Raw genomic sequence first — 13370 nt, 5'->3', positions numbered from 1 at the left:
GTAAACCTGCACTGCCCAGGCACATTGAAACACTGCCACCCCAAGTCTCGTCCCGAAGGAGCTGCCCCTGCTCCTGAAGCGGGCAGAGCGACACCGACATCCAGACACAGCCAGGCGGCTCCCACAGTCCTGGGGAGGCAGTTTCCTGCCCACCTCCACATCCTCAAGGGCCCAGGGAAGACGGGAGGGTAGCACTCAGAAAACTAAAAGCTCAGGGTTAGCGAGCCAAGGACAACCGCAGCGCTGGCTGGGTTCCACCAGACACCACTGGACCCCAGCTGCCCACCGGCCCCTCAGAGCACGAGCGCCAAAAGCCACGTAGGTGACACGGCAGCCACCTGGCTTCCAGGGTTTCTCTGGCAGAGACGACATGGGTCACCTCTTCCCCCAGGGTGACACTCATCGGGGACCACGAGTTTGAGGCAGATGAAGGGGGGATTCGTGGTTGTGCACCAAGTGATGCACCAGCACAGGACCCTAACCTGTCAGGCAGGCTCTCCGGCAGCCCAGGCCCGAGGCTGCCGTGTCTGGTGCCCTGCCTCGCTCACGAGCCCCCCAGGGCTGGCTGGATCATTCCACGCCAACACAGCAGGGTAGTGCAAAACAATAAATTTTTATTTGTTCACAGTTAAACACAAGCAACTGCCTTGACATTTTAGAACATTCTAAGGACAATCCCCATTCACTAAGATTGTACCATTTTTCTCTTGCAGTTCATTTTTATGGCGTCTAATGTGGATTGTTTGACATGCTTTTACGACTGAGGCGGGAAAGTTTAAGCCTTTTGACAAGAGATGTCTTGCTCCAATTTAACTAAAAACAGTTTAAAAAATGTTTCTTGTCACTGATGGGACCCCTTTAAACTGCAAGTTAGCCACATGGTTCATCCATGATTGAGCTATAAAACTAGATTATGTCGCAGCAAAATCTGTCCCTCCATGATGTGTTTGTGGTCCACAGACGTCTTCAGTTAAGTGATCACTGATTCTTCCTAGTGCAAAATGCCAGGCTGCCTCTCGGGTGAGCCCCCACCCTCCTGTCCATACCGAACGCGCTAGGGAGGGGGCGGGGAGGCGGGGCTTGGGGGATGCCAGACTCCTGGGGTATCTTCTCAAAGAGCTATTCCGGCGGCCACACCAGCCTACTCAGCCCACGGGGTGGGTCACTGTGTGGCCCTGGGAAGCGGGAGAAAGATCTTCAGCCTTCACTAACTCAGCTCAGGGCCAAACGCAGCCGTGGGTGCAGACGCCCAGCTCTCTGGCGGCTCCGGGCAGCTGCAGCCACTCTGCTCTGGGGAGCGCACATTCAGACTGCAGGATGGCGGGCAGAAGCCCTGGGCGCGTCCGTCACGGACAGGGAAGGAGCCACAGGGGACAAGGGTCGCAGCAGCAGCTGAGGGCCAGTCCTTGACCTACATTTTTTTTAACCTACAAAGAAAAGCTTCATCAAGTGCAACCAATGACTGCCAGTGGTCTGGGCTGGGGGTGCGGGCTCCTGTCCACAGACTCTGAGCGTAAACAGACACACAGACCTCCTCAGCCTGGAACGGTCCCCAGCACACACGCACGCCGGGGAATGAAGATGCGTGCGGCCCGGCTCACTGCACACCAGGAGGGCCGACCCTCCCGGGGCACCGGGCTTCTCCGAGTGCCAAGGGCGGACCGCGTGCCGACGCCACCGGAGCCCCTGGCCGAGCCCTCGCTCCACCTGCCACCCTCCTCCCGCCGCAGCTTCCCTGAGGAAAACCCAGCCTCTTCAGGCGCGGCTCCTGCTGCCACGCCGCTCCTTCCTGGCTTCAAGCGCTATGTGCCGGCAACTGGTGGGCATTCCCCCTGGCTGCCGCCCACACAGAACCACACGCCTGTGTTCTACTCGCGACTCTGAGCTGCGTGGCCCCTACCACACCGCGCGCTTCCTTCTCTCCACAATCTCCAGAACTGTCTTCCTCGGCAGAAACACCGGGCACCCCGTGTGGGGACCTGACGCTCGGCTTCTGCCCAGCGAGCAGCAGGAGGCGCTCATCCTCCTCATTGCCAGTGGCTGCCAGGACCTTCCCAGGAACGTCAGACCATCTCCCCCGGCCACCTCACAGAAATGGGCTCGCACGGAGCTCTGCGTCAGAGACCCTAACCAGAACCTCTGCGGCGTCGCCCTGACGGCCAGGCAGCTTCCCCTCCGGAAGAACTGTCAGCCGGCCTCAGCGACACACTCCTGCTCACGGCCGACTGCGGCCACGGAAGACGCTGACCGCCCACCTCTGGGCTCCAGGTTTCTTTCTGCACGTGACCACGTACTTCCTCTCCCATCACAACTACTCTATAGACGCTACCGCGCAGCCGTCAAAGCTGCTCTGAAATCCACAGGAAAGCTATCATCGAGATCCATGTGCTCGTTTCCTGGAGTCGAGCCAGGAACTCCGCTTCCCGTGCCCCAACCTCCGAGGCTGCAGTGCCCCTTCCCAAACAAATCCCACGCAGTGCGAGAGGCAGACGCCCGCCTCCTCAGGGCCTGGGGCCGCGGGGAATCAGAGCAGGTCGTGCAGGCTGGCCGAGCGGCTCTACCAGGCGACGGAGGCCTAGCCAACCCCAGCATTCACGAACGCCAAGCTGCTTAATCATTTCCGAGGCTCTGCCTGTGACACCAATTGCTCTAGGGCCTTTGCCAGCCTGACCGGCTCCTGGGAGTCCTTCCCACGGTAACACCGCTCTCACGCCTCTGCCGGGCCTGACCAGCTCCCTGTGAGTCCCTCTACTATCCCTTTCCATCCTTAAAAGTACTTGCTGCAGCATGACTGATGACCCACTGATTCTCGGCAAGCTGATCACTTTCAAGGCAAAACCAAACGCCCACCGACTCTGCAGCCTGAGATCTGGGGTTGGGTAACCAACATAACTCCAGATCCCTACCCCCCAACCCTCCTTGAACAGAACCCACGGCTTCCGAGAGCTCAGCTGGGCCTGCCCTAGCTGAGTGCCCTACAGTGGGCCCTGAGCTCCAATGGCCTCCACGCCCACCTTGGGGCATCTGCCGTGCTGCCTTTCTTCCCTGTACTTCTACAATCCGCCCATTAAAAAGAAAAAAAAAATTCTCACACTTGCCTCCTTTCCCCTGCCAGTTAAGGCAGAGGAGTGGAGCGCCTGGTGTGTTTGTTCTGTGGCACAGCGCTCCAGGAGCGAGGCGTGGAGAGTACTCAGCACTGGTTGTAAGAGTGCTTTTCCCTCTGGATTGGTTCACGCTCCTCTTCGGTAACGGAACCAGGAGCCTGGAAAGTACTGGGCTTGAAGCTTTCCTTTGGACAAGGCTGAATTAGAAGTGTGGCATCGGGACAACTCCACACGGCACACCCAGAGGCTACAGCCAGGCTCTCCCGAGCTGACACAGCTGGGGACGAGCCTTGCTGTAGGCTGGGAGTCGGTCAGTCACAGGCAGAAGTCCCGGCCAGAACAGTTCTTCTGCCGGTATCGCCATGTGCACTCTCGCGTGCTCTAGTTCCTTTCAGTTGGGGATGCTAGAATACTTTTTGCCACGCTGAAAAAAAAAAAAAAAAAAAAAAAGGAAAAGAAAAGAAAAGGAAAGAAAAACCCTCACGTGCTGGAACGTCTGAATGCAGTAAGAGTCGTACCATTGCAGTTTCTTTCACCTCTTGCTGGCTGCAGCCTTCTACTCCTTCTACTGGAAGAACAGCAGTGGCAAAACCGAGCTCACTGGCTCTCTCTTCCCAGGCCTCTCCTTGCCTAGACCAGAGCACCAGGCAGCAATCCCCAGTCTTCCGGCACCCACGTCAGGAGCGTCTGCTGACCGTGCAGTGCCCTGATGGGTCAGCTCTCGTGTGCCTGCAGGGCAGCCCAGCAGCCACAGGCAAGCGAGCCCTTGTCCACCCCACTCTCTCCTCCCTGCCGTGACCACCAAGGGAAGCTGGACTAGCGTGAGACAGCTGCTGTCCTGCGGAGGCCTAGATCTCATCCTGCTGAGGAGCCACGGCCACCTGAGCGCTAGACAAACTCTCGGGGCCGTCACAGCCTCTGTGCTGCAGCGAGCAGAAGTGGGCGTGGTGAGGTGTGTGTGCACACGGGCAAGGCACGCACCCCAAGGGCGGTGCCACGCAGGAGGCGCAGCAGCTCACAAGCGAGAGCTGCTGGGGCGGCCGGTCGCTCCCACGACTGCTCCAAGCCTCCTGCAGGGAGCAGCTGTTACCACCGCCCGGCCAGCCTGTGGTCAACCCAACACCCGCATTCAAGCAAACACCAAATAAATAAGAGGTAGTGGGGAAAGGAGGGACAAGAGCTTACAGGGTAAGGAATATGGTCTCCACGGTGCCAAATCTAGACGTTTGAAACAACAGACTGTTCACTAGAACTTTCTAGGAAGCTTCTCAGAGCCACTGAAGATCAAGGGTGAAACGAGCCAGCGTCCTGCTAGGCCTGCTGCGTGAGACGCCCACCCTCAGAACCCCCATGCAAGCCTTCACGTGCAGACCATCGGCTTTGCAGGCCACATCCTGGAAGGGCAGAACCAGACTTACCTGGTCTGAGCCACCCCAGTTCTCTGAGCCTCAGGAAAGCAGAACGGGGGGTTAGATGCAAGGATTAAATTTGGCCTCATATTGCACAGGTTCAAAGGGTGCAACCGTTTGGGGGGCGAAGGAAGAAAATAAAGTGACTGAGGCGCGCACACCGGCCCTCAGATTAGTACACACTGGCAGGTGAATGAGGAAGGGGCTCCAGTGGGTTCAGGGAAGGGTACGAGGCATTTCAACGCTAGATCCAAAAACCGTTCCGCCATCCCATTTCCACCGTGGGAGCTCGCCACTCAGACCCCGGAAACAGGAAAGCTTTGAGACGTGCGTTCACACCGCCTGTTCTACCAACAATGTGCAGGTTAACACTGAGCGACCCTCACCCTTAGCTGTGTTCGTGATGAGCCTCGTTGTAGTCCATGATACGGAGCTGTCCAACACTGTCTGGGTTTGCGGGAGACGCGCGCGGGCCATCGAGGGTCAGGGGCATCTTGGCTTCCACACCCGAGTCTTTGCCCAGTTCTGTCTTCAAGGTCTCAGAAAGGCTACTGATGGTCACCCCGTCCTCATCACACTGGCTCTCACTCTTATTACGAAACAACTCGCGCGCCTTCATGCCCAGGAAGCTTTTGGAGCTGGGAAGCGAGCCGACAGTCGGGAGGCTGGGTGAGGGCTCTCCCATGGTGTTTTCCCAGCGACTGCTGAACGGACCCGCCCTCTGGGTTGGGGGTTTCTCGGGGGTGGAACGCTCGCTGCTGCTGCTGCTGCTGCCACCTCCACCTCCTCTGCTCCCACCGCTGCCCCGGGTGCCGCCAGGCCTGGGGGTCTTGGTCTCACCATTGTGGCCAGATGCCTCTTCATTGTGCCCTACCGTGGAATCCGAGCAGCCATCGTTACAACAGTCAAGCCTGTAACAAATCCGGGAAGGAAAACGGAAGCTGTGATTGGGGTCTTCCCCAAGCGGGAGACGAGGACTCAGACACACTGAGCGGCTCGCCCACTGTCTGTGCTGTCCCAGGAAACCCAAGCCACAGTGCACAGCAGGAGCAGTGTGTCATGGCTAGAGGCAACCATCGCTATGTGAAATAGGAACACATCCTGCCGCCAGGGGGCACTGAGGCCAGGAAGAGGAACACGGAAGGCTCCCTGGGATGCAGACAGCTCAGGGCTTTAGCCCTGCCCATCACGTGCAAGTGCTGCCTGTGCCACGGGTCACGGCCCTGCTTCCGTGAGCAGCGGCAACGCCGTGCGGCCTGCAGTGCAGCTCCCGGCTCCTACCTTTCTTCTGCTGCCTCAGCTGCTTCTGTTTTCTCTTCTTCAAGTTTTTTCAGAAGGCCATCCTTCTCCAATCGGCCATACAAGTCCAAGATCTCCAACTCAAACGCCTGGGTAATCCTTTTCTGGGCCTCATACCTGCTCTCGGCAGCTTGCAGCTGTCCTCTGAAAGACACAGACCAGCCAGAACATGGGAAGTTCCCCTGGATAAAGGATTTGCCCCTAAAATGCCTTTCCACGTCCAAGTTACCTTGCCTGCAGTTTGACATCCTCTAAATATTTCTTTTGTTCCAAAAGCAGGTGGTCTTTCTTGGCCAGATGAGATTCCAGTTCCAAAATCCGTTTCTGGGAGGTATCGAGCCTCTGAGTCTGTTGGAGAACGTGGTTTCTGTTCTTTTCTAGTTCTTTCCGATACGCAGCTTTCATCATTTCTACTTCCTGGAGAGAGGGAGAGAGGGAGGAGAGAGGAGAGGGAGAGGAGAGAGGGGAGCGGGGGGAGGGGGGAGAGAGGGGAGTGGGGGGAGGGAGGAGGGGGGGGGGAGAAATGGAGGAGAGGAAGAGAGGGAGGAGAGGGAGAGAGGGAGGAGGGAGGAGAGAGGAGAGGGAGAGGAGAGAGGGGAGCGGGGGGAAGGGGGAGAGAGGAGAGGGGGAAGAAAGGGAGGAGAGGGAGAGAGGGAGGAGGGAGGAGAGAGGAGAGAGGAAAGGGAGAGGAAAGTGAGGAGAGGAGAGTAGGGAGAGGAGAGCGGGGAGAGGGGGGAGAGAGGAGAGCAGGGAGAGGGGGGAGAGAGGAGAGAGGGACTGCCCTTAGTACTTATAGAAAAGGAACACGCTGTATCCATTTTGAAGAACAATGTAACACACATTACAAAGTTACTTCAGAGTGCTGACAGCAGAAGCAGAAGCAGGCTAACTTTCTGGAGAGTAGGTTGGCTCCGTGTTAACCTAGTAACCACCCCTGGAAATCTACCCCTAAGGACGTCATCTGAACCGTGAACAGAGGCTCCGCCCAAAGAGGTCATCACAGCGCATTCCTACGAGCAAAGTCTGCAAGCGCTATGACGTCAGTGCCAGGGAAGCGGAAGCCCGTGTTTGCACAGTTCTTACAAAGAAACGGCACAGCGAAGATTCTCGAGCAGACTGCACAACTGTGAAGTGTACAGTGATCCACGCAAACAGACGCTCGCAAACACCGGCTGAAAACACAGCACGCCCCGGGGTCTGGCTCGCGCCCGGCATACCTTGCTGGTGTCTGAGTGCTTGCTCTGCAGCTGCTCCAAGTACAGCTCGTTGACCTCCCCGAGAACCAGCAGCTGCCTGTTCAGGAACTCCATCTGCTGCTGCACCGACTCGCTGTTCGAGAGCTAAACCAGAACACACACAAGGCGGACGCTCTGACGGCACAAGACTAGCATGGACATGACACAGCACAAACTCCCTCGTCCCAACCCCGACGCTGCTGCTGGTGGGGAGGGGGCACCCGAGGACAACGGAAACAGACTGCGCTCTGCAAAGGGGAGGAAGCACCAACCGCGGCCACCGGCCCACGCCCACCAGGCAGGGGCGTCAGGCCCAGGGGACACAGCCTGGGGAGGGCTCACCTGTCCCTCAGTAAACAACATGAGGAACGCATGAATTCCAAAGAGGGAGGGTCACAGCTCAAAGACCCGAGCGAGGCATCAAGAGAGCGCTCTATGGAACAGGCACTGGCACTGCAGGGGGCTGTGGCAGCACCCCGGTCCCTACTCACAGATGCCAGTGCTACCAAAGAGGTCTCCAGATACTGCCCAATGTCCGGGGGGGGGGGGGGCGGACCCTCCCTTGCTGGGCACCCCAACCCCGACACTGCTGAAACACGCCTGTCCTCACCTTCTGAGAGACCTGGCTGAGCTGCAGCTCGGTGTGGCACACCTTGCTGTTGGCCTTCTTCAGCTCCACCCGCAGCTCTGCGATCATGTTCCTGCAGTCCTCCAGCTTCGTCTACACAGAGAAACACGGAACGAAGTACACGGCACGGCAGGCCACGGGCCCCCCTGGCTATCAGCCCACACCCGACGGGGAATGCCTAGTTCTTCATTGCTCTACTATTCTTGGGCCATCAGGATTTGAATTCTTGATTTAAAAAAGTAAGCTATGGTTGCTTTCTGAGTTCTTACTGTTTAACAAAAGAAAACAAAACAAAAATGCTTTTAGATGCACAGTTATGAAACTGCGCCAGAGAGCCTTGAGGCACCCACCAGCTCTCAGGGTGCTGTGGAGAGGAGCAGTGTTGTGGGAAGCACAGCGACACCTGCCGGGGATCGTGTGAACTACTAGCTAGCCGCAGGGAGACCACACACACTGGGGCTGTAGGCCTATCTGCAGAGATGGGTCTGGGTGGCTGCATAGACGAAAAGCACCAGAAGCAAGCCCAGGTGCAACTGGGAATAGCGATGACGTCGTACAGGGTCAGCAGGTGCACACGAGGCTTAGTGACTGCATCTTAACGTGTGTGTGCTCTTCTCTGACAGCCACTCAGCAGCGGGGCCATCCGTGTCCACAGAGCTGCTGAGCTCTGCCAAGTAAGCAGAACGGTGTTTCCTCTTGCTGCTCTGAGCCAGGAGGATAAAGACCCAGACGCCCTCTGAGAGCACATCTCAAGGGGACACACTGCCCTCCCGAAGACCATCGGCTACGATTCCAGAGGAAAGTGCTTGTCTCCGCCCAGCTGAGCTGGTCACAACACTCCAGGAAACACCTGTGCTGCCTTCCTGCCTGCTTTCCCACCCTCTTCTTGGCTGACGCCACCTGTGTCGCAGTGCACACCTGTGGCGCAGTGCACACCTGTAACTCCCCTGTGTCGCAGTGCACACCTGTAACTCCTGGCTCTGGTTGTAGAATTCTTCGCGGTCGTGTTGCAGCTGTCTGATCTGGCTGTGGAGCTGGGTCACCACCGAGTCCCGCTGTTCCTGGAGCTGACTGTATCTGGCTTGTTCTTTCTGCAGACTAAGCTTCCATATCTGGATGTCTTTCTCTTGTAGTTTCAACTGATCTTTCTGGCAGAGAGCAGAGAGCCATCACTGTGGCTGCCTCCACCCCGGGCAGCGATGTTCCAGTTCTCTATGAGCTGGAAACGTTTCACCTGAGCAGTCACAGCCACAGCAGACCCAGAGCCTGACAGCTCACGCCGTCTTACTTGGCAGCAAGTCACAGCTTCCAGATTTCACATCAGCAAATGGAGCACAAGTTGCTTAAAGAACTTTTCCCAGGGATCAGCTTGCTTCCAAGGCTTCACAAGTCCCACCCCTCCACCCACAGCAGTGAGACCCCCACCAACGCTCGGACTGAGCGAGTTCACTAACATGACGGACGCACCCTGAGTGCGTACGAGCGCCAGGCCTGCAGCAGGCGCCGCCCGACTGTCCTGACCACAACCTGAACAGCAGGTGCAGCCGTTACGAGCCCCACTTCAGGGAGTGGGTGGCAGCTTTCCTCCCTAAAGCACTAACTGACGGAGCCCAAGACACACACCCAGGTCTCACATGTGGAGAAATAAAGTAACTTCTGAGCCCCATCACCTCAGGTGTAAGCAGCTACACACAGCACTTGCCCCAGGGCTTCGCAGCCGCGCTCACCATGGCGGCGTTGTGCTCCTCCAGGGCCGCCGTGTGGATCACCTTGCGCAGCAGCCGCCGGTTGCGGAGAGCGTGCTGTTGCCTCTGGAAGCGCTCGTACAGGAGCTGGTTGTGCAGTAAGAGCAGCTGGTCTCGGAGGGCGCCGATCTCGTCTGAGGGAGGAGAGCCTGATTTGAAAGCAGAGGGAGGGGCAGAAATGCCTTTTACATCTGGTTCCATCAACTCCCCCTCCCACACGTGGTAGCCGGCAACACCGCTTTCAAAAAGCAAACTGCCACTCACTGCAGACAACAGCTCGGTCCCGGAGGTCCCTCTTTTTTCTGGGGGGTGGGTGGAGGAGGGGCAGCTACCGTGGGGTGATTCTGAGAGCTTGCTTTCTTCCCGCCCACACACCTGATCATCTGTGCCCACCCCACACCCCGGTTCTCAAGGCCGGTCTTTCGCCGGCCCCCCTCCATCAGGGAGACTCCCTAGCACCGCTGGCCTCACTGGGCCTCCTCCAGGAAGTCTGCGGCGCAGTCTGCGCTCTGCCCCGCGGCTCGCAGGTGCATAGTACTTGCCACCTTTCACAAGTAGGCAGGACTGACTCTACCACATCCTCTCCCCGGGCAGAGAAGCCAGAAGGAGCAGCGGCCACGGGGAGACCTGTTTCCTAGCGGGCACCTCCTTCAAGGACAGAAAAGGCAGAAGGCAAGCAGGAGCCATCTGGGCTGGATTTGGAGCTAAAGCGCAAGTTTACCTCCAAAGTGGGTCCAGTCGACGGACTTGCTGGGTAAGGACAACCTAGGAAGAAAGTTTTTCGAGTAACAAAGTTACCAGTCTGACCTAGAGAAAAGTAGCTGGACTACCTCTGCCGAAACAGACTGGGAGCGGCTCCACCGAGTCACCAGCCAAAGGGAAAAGGGAGCCATTCCTCTGAGCCGGTTTTACCAAATCTTTAAAAGAAGCTGAATCATCACAAGCCCTATCAAACTCCACCTTATTTTGTATTCTACAGAAGAAAAAAGAAACGACCATTTCTCCAGAAGCTGTTGGAAACGGCAGAGGACTCAGACCCTGACAAGCTAGGCTCTTAGCCTTTCCTGGCTCTCCCTGGAGAAGGGCTGCGAGGACTGGGCTCTCTGGGCAGTCCTCGTGCCTGTGAGCGGGGCTGCTGGCGTCAGGCCACCGGCACCTGCATAAAGTGCTGGTGATCTGCCATCCACTTCGTGAGCTGTTACCAAAATAGGAGATAATATGACAATATCATCTGTCATTAGAGAGGGAAGTGTGACAAATGTTCCTATAGTCTTTGAAATATCAGAACTTCATTTTTAGCTTCCAACTTTCAGAAAGCATGTGAGAGTCCTCACACAGAACGGCCTACAGGAGGCACGCTCTGAGGGGAGCCGCCCTGAACGAGCGCACTCACAGAGGCGACACACGTCCTGTACAGAACAGGCAGAGGACTGGGAGGAGCGCTGCCAAAGCCGGAGACAGGCAGCCGCCCTGGCGAGTGAGACCAGCGATTCTTGCTCCCGCCCTTGCACTGGCTGAGTTTCACAAGTGACCCAGCACGGAGGAGCGCCGGCTCCCTCACCTGCTCAGCTCCTTGCCGTGGGCGTCCGCTCCCTGCTGTAGCAGCCTGTCCAGTATTTCCACTGGGGAGGCAGAGGGCACAGAGTCTTCCTCGGGGTTTCCTTTCGCTTTCTTTAACAGTTCCGTGGTCTTCTTGCTAACAAAATGATGGGCAGTCTTTGGCAAGGCCACCTCAAAAAGATGATCGTACGGGGGTGGCTGCCCACTTCCAAAGCCCACTCCCCTCTGAGGTGGAATTTTACAAGGGCTGGGAGTGAGGATATTGGTCTCCAAAGAAGTCTGGCGGTCCCTGTCCCCGGCGGGGCTTTCGCGGGCACCGCCACAGGGTAGGTCTATGGGAGTAAAGGCTTGCTTTGGTGTGTCCGGCCCAAGCTTGTCCAGGGAGGAGTGTAAAGGCTCAGGGTTCGTGCTGGCACCCTGCGCACCAGAGGCTGCCGCGTGCGTCTTGCGCTGAGCGCCCAGGAGGCTGTCTCGGTAGAAGGGAGAGTCAAAGCCGCCTCGAGGAGCCACAGGCTCGGCCTCTGCGGTGGTGATCTCAGAAAGCTCCTTACATATGGCAGCTGAGGGCGGAAGGAAACCCCAGTAAACACTCCGTCTGGGGCGACCAGGCAGTTCGGGGTTGCACGCCACCACGTCCCACTGCCACGAGGGGGGAGCGGAGAGTGCCATCCCCTTACCAGGCGTAGGGCCTGGAACAAAACACCCGCATCTCTCACGCACGTCTGTGAGAGTCGGCACCGAATCTCTGGTGACAGAGTAAGGGTCCAGTTTCATCACCTCACAGCCGCGCCATGTACGTTACCTTCTTCTCTGTCCTTTTCAATACTATCTTCTTCAGAAGCCAGATCACCTAAAAACCCTGGGAGGTCACTCAGAGTGACAGAACCTTTGTTGCTAGGTAGCTCTTCTGCAGGGAAACAAAGACAATTCAAGTCCAAGAAACACCCTGTGAGCCCACAAGTGCAAACTGCCCACGCTGCAACAGACCAAGTCCACAGTGATCTCCCTGCTGAGCTCCAGCTCCGGCCCGGGGCTGCTTCAGAACCGGAGATAGCATCAGCCTTCTAATGAAAAGCACCAATAGCAAACCCACTGGAAATAGAACTCGTGTTCTCTTACTAGCCCTGAGAACAGGTGAAAACACGTCATCTGACCAATCCCAAACACCCGCGGTACTTCACGGACCTGGCTTAAAGAAAGCTTGTTTTGCATGTTCCTGAGCTGGCTTTTAGAATTCACTGTTTCACTGCTCCGAGGTCTCCGTGGTCTGTAGGCTATTCCAGCATTCCCTCGTTTCCACTGGAAACGCAAATAGCCCGATCGGAAGAGGACGCCCCACCGCTCCCCAGACATTACCTGGTGCTCTGTCATTCGGAAGGTGGTGCTGTCTGTGCAGACACGGCCTCGCGGGGTCTGTCCCCTCTTCCTGAAAAGATACGCACTGTCTACACCACCAGGCGACGGCCTGCACGCTCCCTAGCATACGGCGAAGAGCTCAGAGGTTAGTTCAGTGGTCCTCGAACTACGTATCTCAGCCAGCCTCTCTACTCCTAGGAATGACAGACTGCCCAGACCTCCTGCCACACGGCCGAATCCACCACGCACTGCAATGTTAGAAACTAAATTTTAAACTATTTATTAATTCACTTAAAAATAATGAACCCATTACACATTAGTGGAGATAACATACTTTGATGCAAAAAAAGATTATTTTCCAAAATAGAATCAAACTGAGAACAGTGAAACTGTTGAACATTTTTGCGATCTCTTTACTGGCTTCCCCTATCTGCCTCTATGTTCAGCCTACTGCAATATGTCATTTCTGCCAAAATAATGGAAGAAACTTTGGGGCCCTAGAGATATGAAGTTGCAAAAAATAAACATCTGTTAGCAGACTTTTCAAATCATCGTGGATGATCACCTTTGATACACACCAACACTTGACTAGTGGTGGTTCCTTAGAAGTTAGTCACGAGGCAGAATCTGAAACCTACCAGCTGACTTCTCATCTGTGTTAAACCCACCGGTCCACCCTGCGTTCTGACTACGCTGCTCACTGGGCCCATTTCTGTGACATCACACACTGCCCACTGGGCCCGTTTCTGTGACATCACACACTGCCCACTGGGCCTGTTTCTGTGACATCACACACTGCCCACTGGGCCTGTTTCTGTGACATCACACACTGCACATTTAGAAACAACTGCTTCCAAATACTGGAGCATCTCATTGTACAACATCAAAACTCCAGTCATTAACCAAGCGTCCTGAGCCTCTCCGGTCTCATCACAGAAATCCTAGGGAAGCTACCATGCTAGCGGTGGGGGATATGCTTTTTAATGTCTTAATTTTCACCTGAAAGTTGAATTTTATCAATGGCAGTAAATCTG

General features: G+C 56.4%; 1 protein-coding gene across 2 annotated transcripts in view; it reads right to left on the bottom strand.

Annotated features, from left to right (window-relative positions):
• Positions 1-578: 578 nt before the first annotated feature.
• Positions 579-13370, bottom strand: part of TSC1 (TSC complex subunit 1) — a 55755-nt gene continuing 42963 nt past the window's right edge. For both annotated transcript variants that reach the window (XM_062207286.1, XM_062207287.1), the window contains exons 13-23: positions 12337-12406; positions 11783-11887; positions 10982-11540; positions 10142-10185; positions 9403-9569; positions 8641-8823; positions 7658-7768; positions 7030-7152; positions 6042-6229; positions 5795-5956; positions 579-5424 (exon numbers count right to left, since the gene is read on the bottom strand). In XM_062207286.1, coding sequence (XP_062063270.1) covers positions 4902-5424; positions 5795-5956; positions 6042-6229; positions 7030-7152; positions 7658-7768; positions 8641-8823; positions 9403-9569; positions 10142-10185; positions 10982-11540; positions 11783-11887; positions 12337-12406 — 2235 coding nt within the window. In that variant the 3' untranslated portion in view covers positions 579-4901. The remainder of the gene's footprint in view (positions 5425-5794; positions 5957-6041; positions 6230-7029; positions 7153-7657; positions 7769-8640; positions 8824-9402; positions 9570-10141; positions 10186-10981; positions 11541-11782; positions 11888-12336; positions 12407-13370) is intronic.

Source organism: Lepus europaeus, chromosome 12 (assembly GCF_033115175.1).
Source record: "Lepus europaeus isolate LE1 chromosome 12, mLepTim1.pri, whole genome shotgun sequence".
In the NCBI taxonomy this organism is placed as follows: domain Eukaryota; kingdom Metazoa; phylum Chordata; class Mammalia; order Lagomorpha; family Leporidae; genus Lepus; species Lepus europaeus.
Note: the sequence above shows the minus strand (reverse complement) of the source record. Positions and strands in the feature narration are given on the sequence as shown.